This window comes from Heteronotia binoei, chromosome 5 (assembly GCF_032191835.1).
Source record: "Heteronotia binoei isolate CCM8104 ecotype False Entrance Well chromosome 5, APGP_CSIRO_Hbin_v1, whole genome shotgun sequence".
Taxonomy (NCBI): domain Eukaryota; kingdom Metazoa; phylum Chordata; class Lepidosauria; order Squamata; family Gekkonidae; genus Heteronotia; species Heteronotia binoei.
In genome coordinates this window covers 64,041,800-64,064,643 of record NC_083227.1, presented here as the reverse complement: position 1 = coordinate 64,064,643, position 22,844 = coordinate 64,041,800, and the positions used below count along the sequence as shown (strand labels likewise).

At 41.3% G+C, this 22,844-nt stretch overlaps 1 protein-coding gene across 3 annotated transcripts in view; it reads right to left on the bottom strand.

Moving 5' to 3' along the window:
* Nucleotides 1–676: 676 nt before the first annotated feature.
* CHL1 (cell adhesion molecule L1 like) overlaps nucleotides 677–22,844 on the bottom strand; it is a 307,464-nt gene continuing 285,296 nt past the window's right edge. For 2 of the 3 annotated variants that reach the window (XM_060239564.1, XM_060239565.1), the window contains 4 exons: nucleotides 20,942–21,103; nucleotides 18,770–18,901; nucleotides 13,883–13,955; nucleotides 677–1,220 (listed from right to left, as the gene is read on the bottom strand). In XM_060239564.1, coding sequence (XP_060095547.1) covers nucleotides 1,004–1,220; nucleotides 13,883–13,955; nucleotides 18,770–18,901; nucleotides 20,942–21,103 — 584 coding nt within the window. In that variant the 3' untranslated portion in view covers nucleotides 677–1,003. The remainder of the gene's footprint in view (nucleotides 1,221–13,882; nucleotides 13,956–18,769; nucleotides 18,902–20,941; nucleotides 21,104–22,844) is intronic. The other variant, XM_060239566.1, reaches the window with a different exon arrangement.

The window sequence follows — 22,844 nt, the reverse complement described above, 5'->3', positions numbered from 1 at the left end:
GGAAAGCATCTTCTTGTCTGCTCTTCTAAGCCCCAGCTGTCAGCACACAGTGCGACGGGATTGGACAGTTTCTTTATAGCATTAAATAATATATAGCATGGAATGTATTTCTTTGTTAGTTTTACAGTGTAACTTTTTACTGTTGTTGCTTTTTCTGGCTGAAGTCTGAACTGTGTAATACTTCGTTTATGACATATTAGGCAGTGGGGTTTGAAGTGCAAGTACAGCAGAACAGTTATGGGAAAGACAAAACTCTTATTTAAGGCCCAATATTATCTGCCCCAAAGTGCTGATTATGTAGAATATGCTGTGCTGCTGCAGATGTCCCTGATGTAAGAGGTCACTCTGGCAACTTCAGGGTCAATGTTGCTACACTATCCGTTACCATCATTGGCAGTTGTGGTGTGTTGGCTTAGCATATACCTGGCTGAGTAGCAAAGAGGATGTGGCAGAGGAAACAATAGGAATGATTCACTTACAGAAACCACCCGAAGTGCCCTAGCCACCATCTCTTCAGCTGTGTCAGCTCAGCACGATGCCACACATCCAGTTTTTGGCAGTCACTTTTTGTAATGGGATGACAACTGTTAGACAGCACAGCAGGATACTCATGTCCTACTTTCCAAGCCAAAGATATCACAGCAACCATTTTATGATAAGTGGTATGATAAGCTACACACATCAACAGAATTAGGGTGGACAGAAACATTGAATGCAGCTGGTTCCTATATACATATATAACACTGAAGTTGCTCTGGTTTTGGTCAGACTGAGTGGTGCACAGTTTACAGATTGTAGCTATGTGTCATATTTTAATGAAATGCCCATGTCATCAAGAGAAAAGAGTTTTTTTTAAAAAAAACATCGAAGTCAGCCACCTACTCCTATAGAGGCTGGATGCTGAGACATTGAACTTTCTGCAGCCTGTTTCTGCCTTGGATGATATTTGATGGCTAGCAAAGGTAAATATGGTGATTGGAAATGAATCATTCATGCAAATATTTTATGCATGGAAAGGAAATGTTGCTGTAGAGCTCCCAATGCTTTCGACTGAAGCCTTTTCCTTACATCCGGTGTAAGCGCCAATAAATGAACCGTCTTCATTGAACATTCTGTGGTCTCCTTCTCCATATTCTACCAAACTATCAGCACTCTCTGCAGTTTTAATGTCTGTGTCAAGAGACCGCAGGCTTCCTTTGAGTGGCTTTTCGTCACTGTCACTAAAAAATTGCAAAAGATACATGAGAAGCACAGAAAATACATATCTTATCACAAAAGCTGGGTCAGGATAAAAATTGCTGGGATACTGTTTGGGAGGAAAAATTCACACGTGGCTATACAGACTAAACAACACATATGTGTGTGTGTTGCTTAGCTTGTATAGCCACTTGTGTCAATTGTATGAATATATATTCAGAAATGACCAAATACAAATTTTCTTAGACTTAAGTTCCAGTTCTCTCAATTCAGCTTACATTCAACTACAGAGTTTTGGGCCTGGATTTTTCTTTATGTGATGGATATATATATACCATTGAGTCACTTATGGTGACACCATGGGGTTTGCAAGGCAAGAGATGTTCAGAGGTGGTCTGCCTCTGCATTGTGACCCTGGTATGTCTTGGTGATCTCCCATCCAAATATGGACCAGGGCTAACACTGGAATTATGGAAATGCATGATTATTTATTGGTAATCATTATTAGAACTGGTGGCTGGTAGGACTGACAACTGAGAAGTGCCTTATAATCTTGTATGGAAAGTCCTAAAATGAAGATTGTCACCCCAGTTATGAGGTGATAGCTTCAGTCTTAATTATTCAAAATAAATTGTCATCCCCAAACAGGGAAAAATGCAGGACCCCGCAGAAGAAGATGTGAATAAAATATGGATAAAATCAGGGCTTTTTTGTAGCAGGAACTCCTTTGCATATTAGGCTACACCCTCCTGATGTAGCCAATCCTTCAAGAGTTTACAGTAGGCTCTGTAAGAAGAGACCTGTAAGCTCTTGCAGGATTGGCTACATCAGGAGGGTGTAGCCTAATATGCAAAGGAGTTCCTGATACAAAAAAAAAGCCCTGGACAAAATCATTCCAGGGAAATACTACTGATTTTAAATCAAAATAAATGTTAAAGGTATTGATAGACAAGTTCCAAATCACAGTTGCTTTCTATTCTTGTATGGAGTGCTCTGTGTAACTCTGCTGTCTCAAAGGATCTCAGATCCTTTGAGACAGCAGAGTTACACAGAGCACTCCATACAAGAATCAGAAAGCAACTTGTGATCTTTGGACACTTGTTTTTGCTTGTACTTTTCTTCATCCATTGTGGAGGCATTCCTTTGATATGTAGTGTGTTCTACTGTTCATTGCCTTCAGACAGATGAGTCTTGTGGGAGCGAAGTGCTTAGCACCAAGAGAATGTATGGTCAACACTGGAGGACTGCCTCTGCAATGGGTGATAGGACTTTGACCAAGAAAAAAATGGTATAGGATTCAAGCTACAGGTTCTGCAATAACAAAGTCTTCCTCAAAACCATACCCTATATGTATATGTGTTCCTCTATGGGGAAAATACGCACAAAAGGGCACAAACAGAAGAAGGATGGAATGGAAGAATTATTATATTGGAAAGTTAAAAAGCCCAATATAATGCGTTATATGATATTGTACAGATGAAAACAAAATCCTATAAAAAGAGATGAAGGTGTAGACTTTCCATGTGCAGAGGAGTTGGCAAGTAACATGTAGAAGGTATGCAGAAGTGTAAAGAGGGACAATCATTTTATATAAAAGCTTACTTTGCCATTTCCAATCTTTACTGAGCACATCTGGTAGTGTGAAATCTGCATATAAATTCAAACTCAGCAACCTCATCCTGGATCTTTCTTTGATTTTTTATTTTTTTTTTTTTGCAGATGTAAGGCAATCTTTAACTCGGTTATAGAATTCCAGGAAGATTGAAATGTTCCCCCACTGGTTTCTGAGGCTACAGAGTGCATCTGTGGCTAAACCAAGAACTGAGCCTCAGTATCAAATCTGTTCACTATGAAGAGACACAACTTTAATACATAAGATGGCAACCAATTTCAGTTTGTGTAATATCTAGGATTTTTAAGTAAAACTTTCCTTAAGTGTTTTGAACTTAGATGAATTCTTCTCAGGAAATGATTTTCAGGCACATGCTCTATGAACTTACATCTAACAGGGTAGTCCAATTTTTTTGAACAGAAATAATTTCATAACATATTCTCACACTGCTTGTGAGCTCTGTGTCATCCAAATAATACTAAAAACAGAGAAATATGATACATCTGTTCTATGACATTTGCACAAGCTCCAGCAATGAACCAATATTGTGCAGTGGTTAGAGTGATGGACTGGGAACAGGCAAACCTGGATTCAAATTCCTACTAGACCATAATGTTCACTGTATGTCCTGAGCCCTTTCACTCTCTCTCATTAACTATGTTGTTGTGACAGTTAAATCGGCAGGGATACCATTCCTGTCACCACTACTACAAGGAGGAAGGATGAGCTAATGAAGGGGGACGTCTGAATAATTAATAAATACCCCTATGATAATGAATGAAAGCATGCTTCTGCCTTCAAAAAGAGGGTGTCTGATGCAATGTTCGTTAGAAGCACAGACAGCCTTCAGTGGGTGTGTGAAGCACAGATGTGTATTAGGATAACACAAAGGGGCCTCCTTGAGAAGCTTCTTGCTGGAGCTGATAAAGCATGGAGACAGGAGGAAAGGAAAAGTACTAGAAGGAATTGCAAGGGGGTGGGGAATGTTGAATCAGATAAGCCTTGCATGCCTGAGTCTGTGTGAATAAAACGGTCTGTATGTAGAATGATTTTAACTTAGTCATTTTGGGGGCCCATGGCCGACTAAGTTCTGCTCTTGGTACCAAAAGTAAACTTCATTTCATACCAGTAATGTGTGCGGACCTCATTATTTCTCTGCTTCATTTTGGTGCATTGGCCAATGGGAAATGAACGGGGTTAGAATATTTCCTTCCCCTCGGCTGGTTGTATAGCCATCCGCCTTCCACCCTCATGGCGGGAAGACCGGACTAGGCACCACGGTCACATTTTTGATCGAGACCGGCTCTCTCCGCCCAACTGGGAGAAGGTGTCCGGTTTGCCAAACTAAGATCCCATGCCTGGTTGAACTGACATGTGCAGGGAACTGGAAGATCTTCAGGATTGTATGAACTGTCTGGGAATTCTGATTACCTCTCCTTAGGAGAGAAGAAGGGTCTGATCACTCCTTAAGCTCTGTATATTAGGCTCTGCTTTGGCGCTAAAGCACAGAAGCTAGGATCTGGAAGGATTTCTGTGGTGTGTGTGAATGAGAGGAGATGAAGCGAGAGGGATTTTCTCTTGTGCAGTTCCCAGTAGGGCGACCTCACTGGCTCATGAGAGAGAGGGAGTGAAAACCCCCAGGGCTCCCTGGCTGCCAGACTGGCAGCTCCTGTTTTCTGTTTTCCCTAGAAGTGTCTTATCTAAACGTCTGATGCCATGGGGAACTAAAAAGCCAGAATTCAGAGAAAGGTAGTTCCACATGGGCAGGCAAGGCTCCTTTGTCCCTAAACCTCCCCCCCCCCAAGAAGAATCTAACTTTTAGATTTGAATGTCTTTTAGAATAGAGAAACCTGGCTTTGTAAGATAACAAAGACCTCTTTCCCCTTAATAAAATAAAGAAACAGAACAGCAATGATTTGGACTAAAATTAGATGAGGCCAGTTCTCAAGGGTGAGGCCTGGAGATCTCCTGGAATCACAGCACAAAGTTCCAAGCTGCAGACTCAGTTTTCTCTGCAGGGTAATGGAAGTTTGGGGTGAGTGAGAACTCAGAGATGGGTTCCCCTGAGATCTCATCTTTCTTTAGATTTCCATTCTAGATCTCTAGCAATCTGTCCTGTCTGGATATGGCAACCCCATTCAGGAAATAAAACTAATGCAGAGAATGTGACCTTGCCCAAAAGATCAGGTCTCTGTTAGTGTGACGAAGTCTGCCACCTGTCTGGCCAAGGTGGGTCAACAGACTTGCCAACTGATAGTTCAACACAGGTCCAAAGTCTGGTATTTCCCCCAGAAACACTAGGAAGGTAGGTTGCCACCAGACTGGATAAATCCTTTAGTACAGAGGCTCCAGTCAAGCCTCTGCCTATTAGGAATACTCTAGAGAAAACCAAGCCACACCACTGCAGCAAGGGGTTCCCCAAGTCAGTTTTCATAAATTGGTAGTAGGCACCTCCAAAGGCTAGTGGGTAAGTTTGGCTCAGATTGTGGTGGCCCTGAAAGCAAATAACCACAAAAATAAACTTAAAGAAAGTTTATTTTACAAAATAGGTATGAACGTATTGCTTTTAGTGAGCCATACAAAATAACAACGTCATTCAATATAACTAGCGAACTGAGTATAAATTCAGAGAGCTAGATATTATCATACAGAGTCCAAATGTCCAGATGGAATCCAAGGGTTTCCCCAAATGAAATTACGTCAGGAGGCTGTTCAGCATAATAGGCTCTAGTCTCGGTTAGGCTAGGCAAAGAAATGTATTCATTACGTTATTTTTATGCCTCCCAGACTCTCGTGGTGTAGTCAGTTAAGGCTATTCAACTATCTCAGCACTAAAATTCAGTAGGTGCATGGCTACTGCATTACAGTTAGCCCAAAAGAACTTAGGTTCAGCTCTTTCAAAATGCAGTCAGGATGCAAATTAAACAAATACAATTTATTGCCATGATTGATAGATTCAGAGAGTTGTACCTTTATTTTCACTTTTAAAATGCCAGAACCAAATACCTCTGAGAAAGAGAGATTAAACTAGTTTTGTTAAATATTTACTGCTTCAGTTCTATAAATTTCAGGCTTAAGGAAAGGCCTCTGAACATGTACAGAGAATGCCTAAAATAAGCCCAAATTGGAGCCTGGCCTAGAGAAGTTAAAGATTGCAAATTTGCAGTCCTCCTGCCCTTCCCCCATTAGGGAAGGAATGCTAATCCTCTTCTCTTTACTCAATCTGAAATCTTTAACAGAACCAGAAAAGGCAAAAGGAATAATATATTTTTTTTAGAATGCAGTGCCCTGACATATTAAGAAGGAAAGAACATTTTCACCTCAAGTCTTTCCTCTTAAAGCACCCATCTTCTTTTATAAATCAGATCCATAACTAGCCAAGAAAGAAGAAATTTGGTCATTTGAAAATCTTAACTATGTGACTAAGTTGATGGAAAACTCCTGGTATCACCTCTGATTATGAGAGGAGAAAATGCAAGCTCTGGGTGTTTCCTTATTATCATGCAAATAAGGAAACACCCAGAGCTTGCATTTTCTCCTCTCATAATCAGAAAGAAAATCTTGTCTCTGATACAAACCTAAACCAGTCTCCTTAAGAGAAGTTAATTGCCAACATATTTGCAAAGAGTCAAAGTTTTCTCTTTTGCAAGGAACTTTTGTCCTAGCATCTTTCACTGGATTTTGGCTAGGAAAACTTTTGCAGACCCTCTTTAGGAAAGAAAAGACACTTAGCCAAATTTAGTCTTAATAATAGAAATAAGAAGTGTAAAATCTGAACCCTCCACCAGGCAGATCATCACCTTCCCCTTCTTGTGTTTAAAAGTTGCTTAACCTGGAAAAAAACCCCTGTATTCTGGAAAATTTATCAAGATCAGATAAGAGAAGACTGGGATTAACTGCCCAGCAAGGGTTATTATCTTCTCTTTCTATCTTTTGTTAAACCAATTTTCTCTCTCCCAGCCTTAGAGAGTGAAGGATCTTTTATATATATATATATGCCCCATGGTATCTAAGGGGGGAGGCACAATTGAGATATTTTTCTGAATTCTCATCATCTCCTGATTTTGGGTTTAAAGATACAAATTCAAACTTTTGAAATTCTGCAAGAATGTCTCCATAAACAAAATGAGTAGTTCTAGAAGACCACTCCCAGCCAGAAAGATGCCTGGAAAGAAAGTTGTGCATATGTTGAAAGAAGCAAGCCAGTTTGAAAGCTCCTTGACTTGCTCAAAACCCTTGTGTTTTGCAAGGGTGCCAGTCTCCAGGTGAAACCTGGAGATCACTCCCAAAAATATAATGTAATGCCCAGAACATTAAGGCCAGTGCCTCTGGGAGAGAAAGTGTCCAAGAAAATGTACTGCACGCCTTGTAATCTTCAAATTTAATTCAAAAATTTAGAAATCTCCAGCCTGGAGCTGACATCCCAAAGTTCCACTTACAGCTAATCCTTCTCTGCTAGAGAAAAGGCCCTGCCTGTAAACTGTCCAGAGGCTAAGAGTTCTCCTAGATTAAAAGCTTTTCCTCTGATAATTTATTTTTTTTTGCTTTACCTTTTGAGTCTGAAAATATTTTTCTAGTGGCTGTTATCAGTTTTCCCTTGTACTTAGATTTTGTAGCTTTAATTTTAAGGGGAACACTTTTAAGATATTCAGCTTGTGATCTCCTTTGTTTTAAAGAAATGGTGCACCTAACAGATCTTTTGTTAAGATTTTTTTAATCTGAGACAACGGGTTAAAAGTTTATATTTGCAATTCTGGGTTTACATGGAACATCTATTCTGCTAAAGCAATACAGTATCAAACCTTTTGGAAATTTTATTTCTCTTATGATTTTTGTTAAGTACATCTCATACCAGGAGCATGTGGTCTTCAAGTGTTACATCTAACACAGTTTTCTATCTTACTGTTAACTGCTTCCCAATTTTTCATTCATTTAAATCTGAAAATTTCTTTTGATGTTGGTACTGAATTTTTATTTTCTGAAAAGAACAGTGTTTTAAAATTCTACCTCACAAATTTTGGTTTCTACAAGACCTCTTTTCATTTGAAGTTATAGCATATGTTATAGAAGAACATCTGTACCCTTCCTTAGGTAAAACTACCCCTCTCACTGTGCATCTTCTCTCTTAAGTCTTGAGAAAGTAATATTTTGTTTTACCAGTGATCCAGTTATTCTCAGTGTCGTGTCTCTCATAGAAATACCTTTTCTAGATTTGTTGGTAATTCACTAGGCAGAATTCCTGAAAACTCTTGGTCTTCTTTAGAAATCTGGACTTTAATAATGTTCTGAATTCCTCAAATTAATATCTTCATTTGCTCTCTTAATGTCATTTATAGTTACGTTCCATCTATGAACTGTGCATATCAATCTTCCTAATTAGCTATTTGGTGAACCTCTTACCTGTGGAAAGAGGCATCTATATGCTTATCTATCTTATTTTATGCCTCCATCTATAGCATCTTGTTAGAGCTTGACCTTTTCTGAGTGTTTTGTTTAGAAAATCCTTTCTATGTTTCATGTTCTTACCCTGGTAGGACTCCAATTCTGCTTGATTTTGTGTTTCAATCCAGTCTCCGGTCCTGGCCAGGCTTGTTACTGGATAACACATTTCCATTTGCTTGTTTTAAGTTTCTGCCTCTCCATTATTTCAACCTTCTTTGTCAAGGTGTATTAACCAGAATTTGCTTTCCAGGATTGTTTTGTTATATATAAAGGAAACCTGGATCTGCAATTCAAGTTTAGTGCATGCTCATTATTATATAGTAGTTTTAAGAATTGCTGGTATGTCTGATAAGAATTGTTTGTTTAAGGATTAACTATTATTTGCTTTTAGGATTTTGTTGTTAAAGTTTCTTGAAACTCACTCTCACACCTATGTGAGATCCACAGTACAAATTTTGGATGAGCTGACACAGAGAAAAATGGGGTTCAGTGGGACTTGAACACCCCACTGATTTCCAATGGTTTAAATTTTCTAATCCAGTTCTCTAATAAATTTGGGTCTGATCCCTCGCATACATGTATGTTAAAACGGGCATTGTTCTATTGAGGCCTCAGTTTTGTGTTTGTTTTTGAAGTTTTTCTTCCCTTTTTTGTGACCATTTTCATAATCCATGGGTAACTCCAACTCTGGTAATCTCTTTTTGGAGCTCCCAATCTTGTGCACTTCTTGTTTCTTTTTTTAAGATTCATATATGTTGCAACAAAGTAAAAAGCCTCTTATGAACCTCTAGGTGCTCGCTTTCTATATGGATGTGCACTAGCTTGAATCATGAGAAGTGATGCATAGGTTTATATTGTGGATTTGTGTTCTGCATAATGTATGGTGTATGAAATCTGCCTTTAACATTGGAAGGGTAGAGACTTTGTTAAACTAAAACTCCATGTGAGGAGGAGGAAGTCTCCAGTCCAAAGCAAGTGTGCTAATTTAGCTAATGTGCGCAACCCTATCTCCACAGGGTTGGACTCAAGTTATGGCAATTTGTGGACAGCCAAGGAAAGCTTTAAAGGGAAAAGGCACCTATTATTGTTGTTTTGTTTGTTTGTTTCTCCAAGTATGTTTTCCAAGCTCTTCCATATCTACCCAGAGGTCCTGAAATTTGCCTGGCCATGCCTCATTGATGTTGGAAGGAAGGCCTCCCCCAGAACCCCATCCAAACTGACTTGTGAAGAAAACTCATTTCCAGGAAAATTCCTCTGCCTAGCAAAAGGCTAGTTGCCCCAGCTGATCACAACAGCAGCCCCACTGCCACTTCCAAGTTGTGCTTCCAGGAAAAAGAATTCCTTTTGGCTGCAATAAAAACAGATTTTCCTGTGAAAAGATTGTTATGCATAGAGCACGCAAACCCTCCAGGAACTCAAGAAAGAAGACCTTTTGTTAGACTAAGGGAGGAGGGGAACAAGGAATTAGTCAGGAAATGGTTTTTCTATTGTGAATATTGTGGCCAAGTGTGGACTGCCCACAACTGGCAATGTTTCCAAGTATGTCTGAATGTGTGTATCTTAATCACCCAGGCTACAACAAGGTGTTTGCCATAAAGGCACATGAGTTGATCCAGTTTATAGCATGTCACTTGCATATGTCCCTTATTATTGTTTCTGTGTCTTAGAAATTGAGATGAATTCTTGTATTCTTGCATCATAACTAGCAATGTTTTATTGATAAAGAAATGTTCCCTAGGATCCTTCCAAGATCTATGTTCACAAATTTAGACTGGACATATGTAATTATTCAATGCATATACTATGAATGGATTTCCCTGTTCAAGTGACTTATTATCTCAAAAATGAAATGTATCTCTAGCCTCCTCTTTCCTCTACCTCCTAAAGATCGTCCCAAATTTAAGTGAAAGTTATTTTTCAGTACCAAGACACATAGTCTGCTTTTTCCTGATTGGATTGTTTTTTATTTTTAACGCATGTATAGCCTATGTTTTTGTAGTTGACATTCCTAAGCCCTTCCCCTTTGACCCAACTGTGTCTCAACCCTGGTTGTTTGAAATCTGATCGGCAGTGCACCATGAAATGTGGCACACACCCTCCAAGAATTGGGCAGTGCCAAAGGGGGGAAATTGATACCAGAGTGCTGCGGAATAAAGAGGGTAGCCTTAAAAGACATGGGGGGGCCCTCTCAAGCTAGCCTGTGTGCCCAGAAAGGCCCCATGATGGAGACCAGGAAAACTCCATATTGGAAGGCTGGGCTGCACAGCCAAGGCATGCCTCTGAGTGACCTTCCCCGCCCCCCCCACACACACATCTTCTCTAGATGGAAAAATACTGGGATGTGCCAATGTGAATGGATAATTCCATCACTGTCTCTCCTCCTCCCGTGACCCATCTTTACCCCATCTCTGTCAATATACTATTTTGTTACCCCATTGTAGTGTCATTTCAGTCTTTCCTGGGAATGTCAAAACCAAATTGTCACCTAGCTGCCCTTCCTGAGTGGTCATACAGAATTAATTTGTTTGATGATGATGGTGGTCATCCTTCAGACGTAAGTAAGCTTTCGGGAGACTGAAAGGGGGGAATGAAGGGGGACCCCTATGATAATGAATGAAAGCATGCTTCCAAAAAGAGGGTGTCTGATGCAATGTTTGTTAGAAGCACAGACAGCCTTCAGTGGATGTGTGAAGCACAGATGTGTATTAGGATAACACAAAGGGGCCTCCTTGAGAAGCTTCTTGCTGGAATTGATAAAGCATGGAGACAGGAGGAATGGAAAAATACTAGAAGGAATTGCAAGGGGGTGGGGAATGTTGAATCAGATAAGCCTGCGTGCCTGAGTCTGTGTGAATAAAACGGTCTGTATGTAGAATGATTTTAACTTAGTCATTTTGGGGGCCCATGGCCGACTAAGTTCTGCTCTTGGCACCAAAAGTAAACCTCATTTCATACCAGTAATGTGTGCGGACCTCGTTATTTCTCTGCTTCACTAACAATGTAATAGATGGAGGCTTGGACATCAGGGGTATTGTGGGCTGCTGCACAAAAGAGGACACAGTGAAGTCCCACTCTGCTAACACAAATCCTTTCTGTCAGGAAATCACCTGTGAATATAATCCAGACTTTACTATTTTATCCCTGAACAAATTGTGGAAGTAAAGACTTCTGATGCAAGCCCAGTTGTAATGCAATTGATCTAGTTGGTTCTTCAGCACTTAATTCCCAGACAAAAAAGAAACATTAAGATGTAGCAGCAGCACCAACTTACTGGTTACAGCCTATTGAGGATCAGGAGAGGGATGAATAGGAGAAAGCATGATCTTCAGCCTTGTCTGCCCATAAGCTTTGTGGGCCGGTCTGGCTACATGGCCTGGGCAACAGGATCAGCTGAGGCAGCTCAATGTTGGGCAAGTTGGGGAGGCCCCATTGGCTATTTAAGTCCAGCATGGTAGCTGGCTCGCCATCAGTTGTGCCTCATTGGCCTGCCCTCTCTCCCTGTTGTTTTTTTAATGTGCAGATTTTATGGGAATTTTTTTATGTTATGATCATTAGGGCTTTTTTGAGCAAGAACGCACAGGAATGCCGTTCTAGCTGGCTTGGTGTCGGGGGTGTGACCTAATATGCAAATGAAACCCTGCTTGACTTTTTCTACAAAAAAGCCCTGTGTGAAACAATGGTGATGTCAGGGGGTGTGGCCTAATATGCAAATGAGTTCCTGCTGGACTTTTCTACAAAAAAGCCCTGATGATTGTAATGTTATTCTTATAGATTGAGAGGTTTGCAGTTTTGGGCCCTAGGTTGGAACCTTTTTTTGGGGGGGGGGCTATGCCTGCGTACCCACATCACCCTGTTTGGGGACTCTCTTAAGGGGTCTTGAGGTGGAGCCACACATGCCCAGTGAGGGTCTTGAGGTGGAGCCACACATGCCCAGTCAGGAGCTGCTGGCTAGCTTCCACCATCAGGTGGCAAGGGGACCAAGCAGTGGCTGCTCCCCACAAGGATCCCAAGTCTTGCCACTCCACAGTTTTATCACCCAGCGAGTGGGCTGAGGGTGTGATTAGCAGGTGGCAGGCAAGTTGGCTCCATTCCATGCTGTGCCAATGGTCCTTTGAGTATACCAATAAAAAGCTGTGGCCATATTTTAACTAAATACTCGTCTCTATGTTTTTCCTTCCTCTGCATTGCCCCTTATCCTCCCTGAGCCAGCAACTATTTTATTGTATTTTAGAATTATTACTGAATTATTGAATTATTATCTGTGATTCATACACTTCTTTGAGCAAAATAAATTAATGGCCAGATGGTCCAATCAGATAATATTAAGTTTGTGTGGGGGTATAAAAAATCTGGAAACCATATTTTGCTCTAGAATTATGTTTATTCTGATTTATATAGCATGTATTGTAAACAGAGAGTAAAGATTTCTAATTTCCCCAGAGTGGTACCTATATTGTTAGAAGACTATATAATTTCCAGAATGATATATCAGAGTAAGTCTATTTCCTGGTGTAAGAGATGAACAGTGCAGTCCATTGCAAGCAACAACATTAAAGCATATGGCTTAATTGGCTTACAGTAAAAACTTCATCCAGCTGACTAAAGAAAAATGGTCATGTCTACATAGAAGGTAAGGACAGTTCATGACAAGCAGGAGGGTAAGTCAGTGGACAGGATTCAAGCATATATACATCTATCCTGAAACAGAAGCCAAGGAAAGGGAAGGGGAAAGTGGCTTGGGAAGTAAACAGCAAAGCAGTAGATCCAAGTTCAGGGCAAGTCAAGACAGGAAAGAAAACCTGGTAACTCCACTTGAGGGCTAGAAGATACTAATCACATAAATTTCTTACCTTTCTAATTATCTGTCCCATTAGAAAGCAATGTAAATTAAATATAAATGAAATAGAGAAAAAAACTCTTGCGATTTGTGTATTACATTAGTTGGGTACAAGCGGAAACTTCCGTTCTACTTTTTAGTACACTTTAATATGCCTTGTGCTTTTAGGTTCAAGTCTAGCAACACCTAGGATATACGCTTTCCACAGTCAAAGCTCCCTTTGTAGGATCTCTTCCAGCCCCTGTGATCTGAGATCACGTAACTGAAAAACCACAGGAACTGAGCTTGGGATCTGCTGAAAACAAAGTATGTACTCTACCATAGATCCTCTCAAAACAGGGAGGCAAACTGTGTGGCAAGAATGCTCTGCCACTTGTTCCATCCACAAGCACCCAGCAGCAATTGTTTGATGTTTCAGGTTTCTGGGTTTTGAGTCCATTTTTTCATTAGTTTATTCTTTTTTTTGGGGGGGGGGGTAGTTTATTATGTTTCTGTTTAATGTTTAGGCGGTCTGGAGGTGTTGAGGAATCTCAGAGTCTAAGCTGCCTCGGTCCTTCTTTAGAGGGGAAAGGAATGGCATTGATGTTTTAAAATTTAATTACTATAGTATTAACAAATGAATGTACTTGGAAGCTTCAGTGCTTGAGGTGTACCTTATATCATCATATAATCATGTATCATCAAACAATTTCATTAAATTTTGGCTTGGAAATGGTGGGGGGACACACAATTTCTCACAATGCCTTTATTTAAAAGCCATAAAATCATTAAAAAGAGAAACAAAACATACTAACCTATATTCACCAAAAATTTCATCTTTTATGGATTGACCTTCAGGATCCGGGTGCAAATCTTCTTTTTCTTTCACTGTACACAGTACAAACAAACAAGTAAAACATTATCTTTGTAACCATAAGCATTTTTTCCATTTATTTTTCATTTTGGCAAGCAATGCATGACAACTGAAGTCATCACTGGGATACAGCAATATATCAAATCCTTAGTGTGACCATATACATGAATACATGAATGGTAGATCTTTCTACAAGCTGAAAAAAGCCCCAGATTTGCAGGAAAATCTGAAATCTTAAAGAACAAAACAAACAAAAACACTTAGGGATCAACAAACCCCACCCCCCATAATAGAATGAACAGTTACAGCTTTAAGAAACCGTTGTCCTCTGACTGTTGCTGCACAACATCAGTATTGCCAGATGTCTGTCCAGCCCAATAGCCAGGATTTGAAGAATTGGGTGGCCCTGGTTTTTTCAGGGGGCACATAGTGGCCCCAACCCCCATGGCCTTCTGTCCCGCCACTACTGAGGTGGAAAACTGCCAGATTGCTGCCCTACAGCCTCCCCCCTCCCCACAGTTGCTCCGAGGTCTCTCTCTCTCACACACACAAATACACACACACCACAGCCAAAATAGTTTGCAAGCCCACACATTTGTGGATCTCACTGGGGCAATTTACTTACAGGAATTATTTATACCAACTTCTCCGGAAAACAGATATCAGCCAAGAGGGGTGGAGTTTTACTCCAAAGGGAAAGCTTTCCCTCCTTTCTGTCTGCTTGCCCGGCCCATATAGTAGTAAGGCACACACGCACCAGGAAGAGGGGAAGGGAGAGAAGCATCATGCCCCAGCAAGGGGAGGGGGGGCAGAAAGGAAGGAAGGAGAGAAAGAAGAGGGGATGGGAGGGAAGGGAAGGGAAGAAAGGAAGTAGCACTGTGTTGGAAGAAAAGGGGAGAAGCAAATTCTGGGTGTAAGCTTTTGTGTGCATGCTTCTTCAGATACGTGTGCCCCCCTGAGACAGAGAAGGGAGGGGAGCAGAAGAAGGGGGAGGGACCACATTCAGAAATGGAATATTGGGCTATGGAATGCTCAGAAACAGAGTGCTGGCTTGCCGAGGGGTTTTATTCTGTGTTTGAGGCAGGGAGGAAAATGCTGCTACATGGCTCTTTTCTCCTATTCCACTGTGAAAGTGGCCTCGTCCCCCTCTGGCAACTAGCGCTCCTGGGCCACTGGAGGTGTGTCAGCTATTTATCCACCACCTTTCCCTTCAATTGCTGCCCAGCTAGTAACAGCCATTCGTGCCCAATATGCTGTTCCTTCTCCTGAACGGGGGAGCTGGAAAGGGAGGAGAAAGGGCCTCCAGGTGCCCGGGGAAGGCAGGCAGGTGCGTGGGAGCTACGAGTCAGGCTGTCAGGCAGAGAAAGCCTGCAATGGAGCCATCCGCTCCCCACCCCCGCCACCCTGCTTGAGGCCCAGAATGGCCACTCCCTGCAGGCACCCTCTCACCTGGCATCAGTCCCTGTAGAAACCCCCAGTGCACCTGGGCCCTTCTGCAGGCAGGCAGGGAGAAAGGGACTCTTCCTCCTCCTGCCTTCCCGCAGTGCCCTCGCTCTACAGCTGGGCCCACTCCAGTCATCCTCCTCGGCACCTCGGAGAGGGAAGAGCACTGGCTTTCCCAATCCTGGAAGCTGGAGGACTTGGTTGGGGCTACCACGAGCGGGGCAGAGCAGAGCAGCGGCGGGGTCAGGAAGTTGCTGCTGGGAGGGAGTAGGGGCCTGGAGATCTTTACCTTTTACAACTGATCTCTAACGGGCAACTGCCCTGCTCAGCTCCTGGGCAGCGCACAGCAACGGCAGGGTCAGACTGGCAAGGGGAGAACCCTAGCATCCCATGTGGTTGGCTTCTCTTGCCTTTTCCCTGGCCAATCCCTGGAGCAGTGGCAGAAGCAGCCCCCAGCCTCCTCCACGTGCAATTTAAAGGCCCCATTGACCAGCTGATGAGCGAGCTCTTTAAATAGTGCAGGGAGAGTGGTGGCTCTTCCTGCCACCTCTGCAGTGCAATTTTAATGGCAGGGGAATGGAAAAGGATGCAGCTGAGGCTCCGGAGGCTGGTTAGGGGTCCCAAGTCAGGGGGCCCCACCTAGCAGCCAGGGGGCTGTGCCCCCACAGGCCCCCTCGTAGCTATGGGCCCGTGTCTGTCCATGGTGATTGTCAGTAAAAGGCAGGGTGAGGGGCAGGATTTCAGAGTTGTTTGGCTGTCCAGGGAATATTCATCAGGGCCAGGTGGGCCCATCAGCAACCACTGTTGATCTTACTACCACACAGCTTACATGACTCACCCAGGACTGAGTGTTGGCTGCAGTTCAACAACAGCCATCCCATGAAAGCCAGTTTGATTTTCAGACTAGGATCTAGGGCCCTGCTTTGGGCCTCCATTATGGAGACAGATGGGATGTAAATGAAATTAAAAAAAACATTGCTGAAGATTGGAGGCAGATACAATGTAGACTGGGTGGCTGGTGGGAAGAAGAGAAGGAATCAGAGAAAAGTGAGGATATAAGGGCTGCTTGGAAGAGGGAAAGAAAAAAAATAGTATGAAAAGGGGGATACAGGGGGAAATGAGGTACCCTACACATGTTCTTGCGGGTTCTCCTGCACAACTTAGCCAGATTTTTTCCAGCAAGAGACTGCCAGAGGTACAAAAGAGGAAAAGCTGAAGGTAGGAGGGAGGTTTATAAAGGTAGGTTGGCTGTTGGGTGGGAAGAAGAAAAGGTGGTATGAAAAGGGGAGACGATATAGGGGAAAGAGGAATTAATTGGGGAGGGAAAACAAGATGCCCCTGCAAGTTCTTGCATGTCCTCAACCTGTATTTCATACTACTCTGAGGGATGCATTCAAGAGGTGTGTAACTAGTCTAGTTGACTTATAACAAAGCATGGTAGTCATGGTAGCCGAAATCCTGCCTTATATGTTCTGAAAATTGTCTGTGTGGCTTCTTTTGGGGAAAAAAGCTTTCTTTCTTCTTCTATTCAGGCTAAATTTGGAACTCCTTTATAGCTTAAAGATGGTTCAAGTATAATGAGGACTTGGGGGCATATCTCAAGGGCTCTGATCTATACATTCCTTCATGATTCCTTCCTATCCAACAGTCTAATAATAAGGTTCTACTTTAGATTTGGTTTAAACTAGTTAACTCTGTAATTTTCCAAAGGGCATTTATTACAATGCCCCAAGAACAGAACTGGTTGCTGGGTTTCACCATATATACTTCATCGGTAGCTGTGCCATTTATAGTTTAGCCTTTCCATAAAACTCTGAAATTGTGAATGCCATTTCAGCTGGAAAAGGGATTTACTTCCATGTCTATCATGGCAAAATCTGAAATTCAACTGCTATCAAATTAGCATCATTAGAAAAATACAAATTTGGAAGTCCTGATAAACCATAAATAAAATCATGGACCATAATACATGGACCATATTACAGCAGCAATAAAAAAGCAGACTTCTATCAAAGAAGGGTATGAATTTTACTGTCAAATCTGGATCTAATTGTCATAATTAATTGGAAACTTCTGCTATGCTGAGAACAGGGGGCAACATAGAACAATCACTGCTAATGAAAGCTGGCATACCACCAGTGGGTAAGATGTGCATAAATTTTGGCTGGTTCAACCATCACAAACTTTCCATGAACTTTCAAGCAGTTTGCAGAGGTTCATGAATGGGTACATTTCCAGACAGACTGTTTCCGCTTAATCTAAACATTTATCTAACTTCAAAGCAACAGAGGAGGGCAGAACTTGGAGAGCATCTAGATGAGCATTTGGAGGAGGTCTCCTACAACTTTGATTTCTCTAGCTTACACAGTATCCGTTCTATATACTCCTGAACCTGTGTTTGTCAAAATGACTGCCTGTCATCTTCCCAGAAACCACTTTCCCAGGGGCACCTTTTTTGGGTGCTATAACTCAGACCCCATAAATGCAATCATCATCAAACTGGTGAGCAGGTAGAGGAGCATCAGCTAGAGGGTCCTCTGTGAAGTTGGTGTCTTTAGCATACCAACGGGGCATTCTACTGAACCAATTTGTTTGGTGGCTAAAAATTTGTAATGGTTCATGGTTCATGAACTGGACATGCCCTGAACCACAAACTGAAATGAACCACATTTTCCTGGTTTGTGCCCATCCCTACCAATGGGATCAAGCTCTGCAACAAATAAAAATGTGTTATGTTTAGGTTCCTCAGAGTGAAGCATAGCTTGTATCCTACCATATGTCACCATGTGAACCACTGTGTCACCATAGCAAATCAATTACAAGATCAAATTGGGAAATGATGTTTTATTTCTGGAATTAAGAGTGGTCTGGGCTGTTTTAGCTACATACATAAACACACATACACAAACATTGTCTGTGTTGAACATCTGAAATTGCATACTTAACATCACTTAGAAGTGACAATACTTTAGGTATTAGGACAAGTGCTTCAAGTGAAAGATGATAAAGAAAGCTTCAGGGCACTATGGAATGGATAAAATAATTCAGAGGAGACAGAAAAATAAGATCTTATCTTGGTGATATACATCTTTGACAGATTTACAAAACTAGATTTGCAATAATATACAAATGGGGAAAGAAATTTAAATATGCAAATGACACAGTTGTGTTCTTGGCACAGTTCAAAATACCATCATTAAAATTTAAAAAGTTAATTGTGCATTGCACATAGAACATACCTGCATGAAAAATTTTATGCATTCCTAAAATCAGAGTATATTATAGGAGCTAGAGGTGATTGTTTGTCTGTGCACTTTAATACATTGCCTGTTAACTCAGAAGTTGTTAAAGTGTAATCAACTCTGACAGCAGAATTTTCTGTTACCTGAATATTTCCCTCCTTTGTTTCTTTTAACAAAACAGACTGTGAGTAACAATAAGGTGAGCAATGCAATGGCACCCATCAGTCCAATAAACCAGCCTTGCGTAGAGATTCGTTCATAAATCCCAGCATAAGCTTTGAAAGAGGGAGAAAAAAGGGATATATGTAAGAACATCCAAGTGGTAGCAGTTTAAACGATGATACATTTAAAGCTGATTATTGCATTGTAAAAAAATGTAGCACTTGTTCTCTAAAGTAGAATTAATTCTAGCCTTCCAAAAACATGAGAACAACATTGATATTAAGAAGGCAAAGGAATACATACCACTGAGATTTGGAATGGGAATTCCAAGGTAGGTTTTGATTAAAAAGGGTTCATGCCAAATAAGAAAGTCAATACAGAACTCTGGAAAGCCTGTCATGCATAAGCAGTTTTGGGGACAGAGACAGAATACATGCAAGCACTCAGTTAGCAGCATTTCAGATGCAAGAGGGAAGAGACCTACCCTCCTAGTGGTGACATTAGTGATATAACCTGCAGATAATACACATTGGGCAATTTTGCAATTAGTTCAGTTTACTCTTTGAAGGCAATACAATGTACAAAGATGATTTTTTTTTTTTTTAAAAAGAGCAACCCTCAAACCAATGAGTTTAAAGGAACAACAAAGTGGTTCTGCAGGCTACTGTCAAACCTGGCCAGAGCAGTTTGAATGAGTTCTCTTGGGGATGGGGATTGTGTGTGTGGGGGGGGGGGGGCAGCCCTCTAGGACAGCTACAATACACAAGGAGCTGTGTTGAGTTGGGGTTAAACCAACACATTAGGGAACTGCTAAGCAAAATTCTTTAGGATTTTGCGCACTACCCCATTTAGAAACTGGTTTGGAGCCTGCATAATGTTTCTGTGAATGGATTTCCTTCTGCAGAAGCATGACTTCCTGCTTCCCTTCTCCCACTGCAACTCAAATCTCCTGCCAAATGCTGTTCTTAGGAGACAAGGGGCCCTGTCCCCAGGAAGAGCAGCTAGAGAGAGATGGAGGTCTGATATAGGAGGGGGAATCAGCAAAAAAAATCCCCCCTTGTGAATGTGGATATTTTAGTTAGGATTGAATCATCTATCCAGCTAGAGTGAAGAAGTGATAAAATATCAATAACAGCCCATGAGGTAAAAGCTAATTTTTAAATCCTCAGAAAGCCTTGTTAAAGTGATTCAATAACCCTTTCTTCAACAGCCTTACTCATGGGCAGAATTCATACTCCAAATTTATACCCCCAAAGTCCTAAGAAACAGAGGGCATAAGCAAATAACAACAATAATAAAACCCTTTGGCTCACTGCTTGATCTCTGCCTTCTTTGAATGACAAGAGTGATCTGTACATTTGAGCAATACTATTTCCCTTCTAATTCTTGTTTCCGATAAGTATGCTGTTGATATTTCTTCTCTTTCTCTAATCCCTATTTGTAACACCTAATGTTCCCCATAAGATTACTGTTAAATTCGAAACTTCATTTTGATGCCGTCTGCCTTTTTCTTCTCTTTCATCTCCACTATGGTATCTTCATCTGCATTGGTAGGATGAATTTCCACAGGGCAGTCCAGTTTCCTACCAAACTCATGTTTGCATGTCTCTCCCCTTCTCTTGTTTTTTGGGGAAAAGTAACAGGAGGAAGTATCGAATATCTCATCAGCAGATTCTTGGCACAGAGATGTTTTCTGCCTCCAGGTTCTCTACCATGGCAATGAGATATTATATACTGACTGCTTTTCCTGTGTAAGCAGGTGTGAGACTATTAGCTTCCTTGATCTCTAGCGTCAACCTGCACATCCTTGTTAGCATATATAAATCAAGAGAATGTGGCAGAAACTTGTTTTTGTGGTGGAGGCACCAGGATTCCCTGTGATTCAGCTTTTGAAAGAATTGATAGAAAGTGGCATGCCCATGGCCAGCCCTAACTTTAGCAGAAATCTGCAGAAGTTTGAGAACTATGTCATAGTTTGATTATTATGACTTTAGGGGGAGTTGCTACTATTTAAATCAATGGTAAAGTCTTGACTTCAATGACAATGTATTCAGGTTTTCCAAACACAACACTATCTGATACACAAAACCAAAATTATACTTTGCTTTAAAAATAATGTTCATCTTAATGGGCTTTAGAATTATAATTCTCACCTCTCCCCCTCGTTTCAATTACATCTGCAGAAATGCTATTATTATCAACCCAATTCTTAGTCACTAGTCGAACTGTGTGGGCAGTTCCAGGCTCAAGTGCCTCAAGAGGCTGAGTCTTTTGGGTGGGTTTTACTGCTTCAGTAATCTTCCCGACAGCTTTACCTATGAAATGTACAGAGTCAAGTCATATATACAAATTGAGTTAGGGCCTTGGAAGTCACAATAAACAAATCCTTTCAGGGAGAAAAATCCTTATATCCTATCAAAGTGAACATTAATGAGCTCAGCATTTTCTTTCATAAAATTAGGTATACAATGACCAAAACGATAATAATTTTGAAATGGGAAGATAGTTAATATAAATAATTTTCCTAGCATAATTCCTTCGTAAATAATTTTAGAACTTTTTCCCATTGTGGAAGACTACTGTAGTTCCTAGTATGCATGATGGCAGCAGAAGCTGAGAGGTTGTGACTTATCCAAGGTTATTTTGGTACTAGATATCAGCTGAAGACAAGTTTCCCAGGCAAAGTCCAACTAGGCTTTTGATAGGAAATTCTACATCCATTATGAGTAGGGGGTCTAGAGCTCATTAATTCATACATATAGAAGAGCCAGCAAACTGTTAAAGAAATTCACGTATCAGATGCAGAAGCAGTTGACATTAGTTTTGAAACTGGAAAGCAAGCAAACAAAAGCACTGAGAGATTAGCACTCACAAGACAACTGAAGAGAAAAGACTGGTATGAACATAGTCAAAAATGACAGAACATGATACATTTTTTTCCAAAAAAACAACTACAACTATCTATCAATTACCAACCAGTGCTTTACCATGGGATCCTAAGCTCTGAACAGTTATCAGGCTTAAGAGATCATGATGAAACATGATGCTGATGTAACTCCAAGTTATAGTACCATATCTCAGAGATATGCCAACACATTTGGAGATGTGCAAGTAGCAATCCCTGCCAGCATAGTAGGCATACCATGGGTGCAGTGAGACTTAATTATCTTCCTAAGCCTTTCCAGCCATAGATACTGCCATTAGGCTAGTGAAAACCCTGGAGAAGCTCACTTATGCCATTACAAGCTGGAAAAAAATGCTCCATCACCCAGCCCTGGCCCCACATTCCATGTCAGGATACAGCTTAGGATACCAACTAAGCATGCAGACAGTCACATCCACCTATAGCCCATCATATCCCCCATAGTACCATAAAAACCTCAACAAAATAACAGAGAGGTCACAACTTGGTGTTTGGAATTAATGTATTCAAAATAACACAAGCAAATGCCCAAAGGAAAGAACAACTCCTGCTTTATTCCACAAATAACTGACACTCTTTGCTCTCAGCCCAAACAGGTACAACTACCCACAATGCGGCAAACAAAGTAGAAAGGCCACCCGAGAGATAAGAGAAATTCAGCCAGCAAAGATACGCCCATGACTGTTGTCACTCCTGTTCTATTTGCCGCAACCATGGCCCAACTGTCGTGAAGGAGTGAACTCCATCCTGACTGGGGCCACTCAAGGCCATCCAATACACAATGCAGCACATACAAACACCAAAGTGACCCACACTTCCCCCAACACAGAACATCCAGAGATATAGATGCAGGAAGGCCACACACCTATTTATTTATTGAGACAATCTATCTGCTTGAGGCAGCTTATATGTAAAAAATAAGAACACGAACACCATAAAAGTTGTAACAATGAATAACTGAAACCCAGCAAACCCTTGCAGGACCACTTCACAGGAAACCCTCATGTCAGACAACAGTAGGCAAAAGCTGAAGCCAGACTCCCCCCCCCCACACACACACACTCCAGTAACCACCCTTCTGTAAACTGTAAACTGTGTTAAACCCCCTGTGGGGCTGCACATGGGGTGTTTAG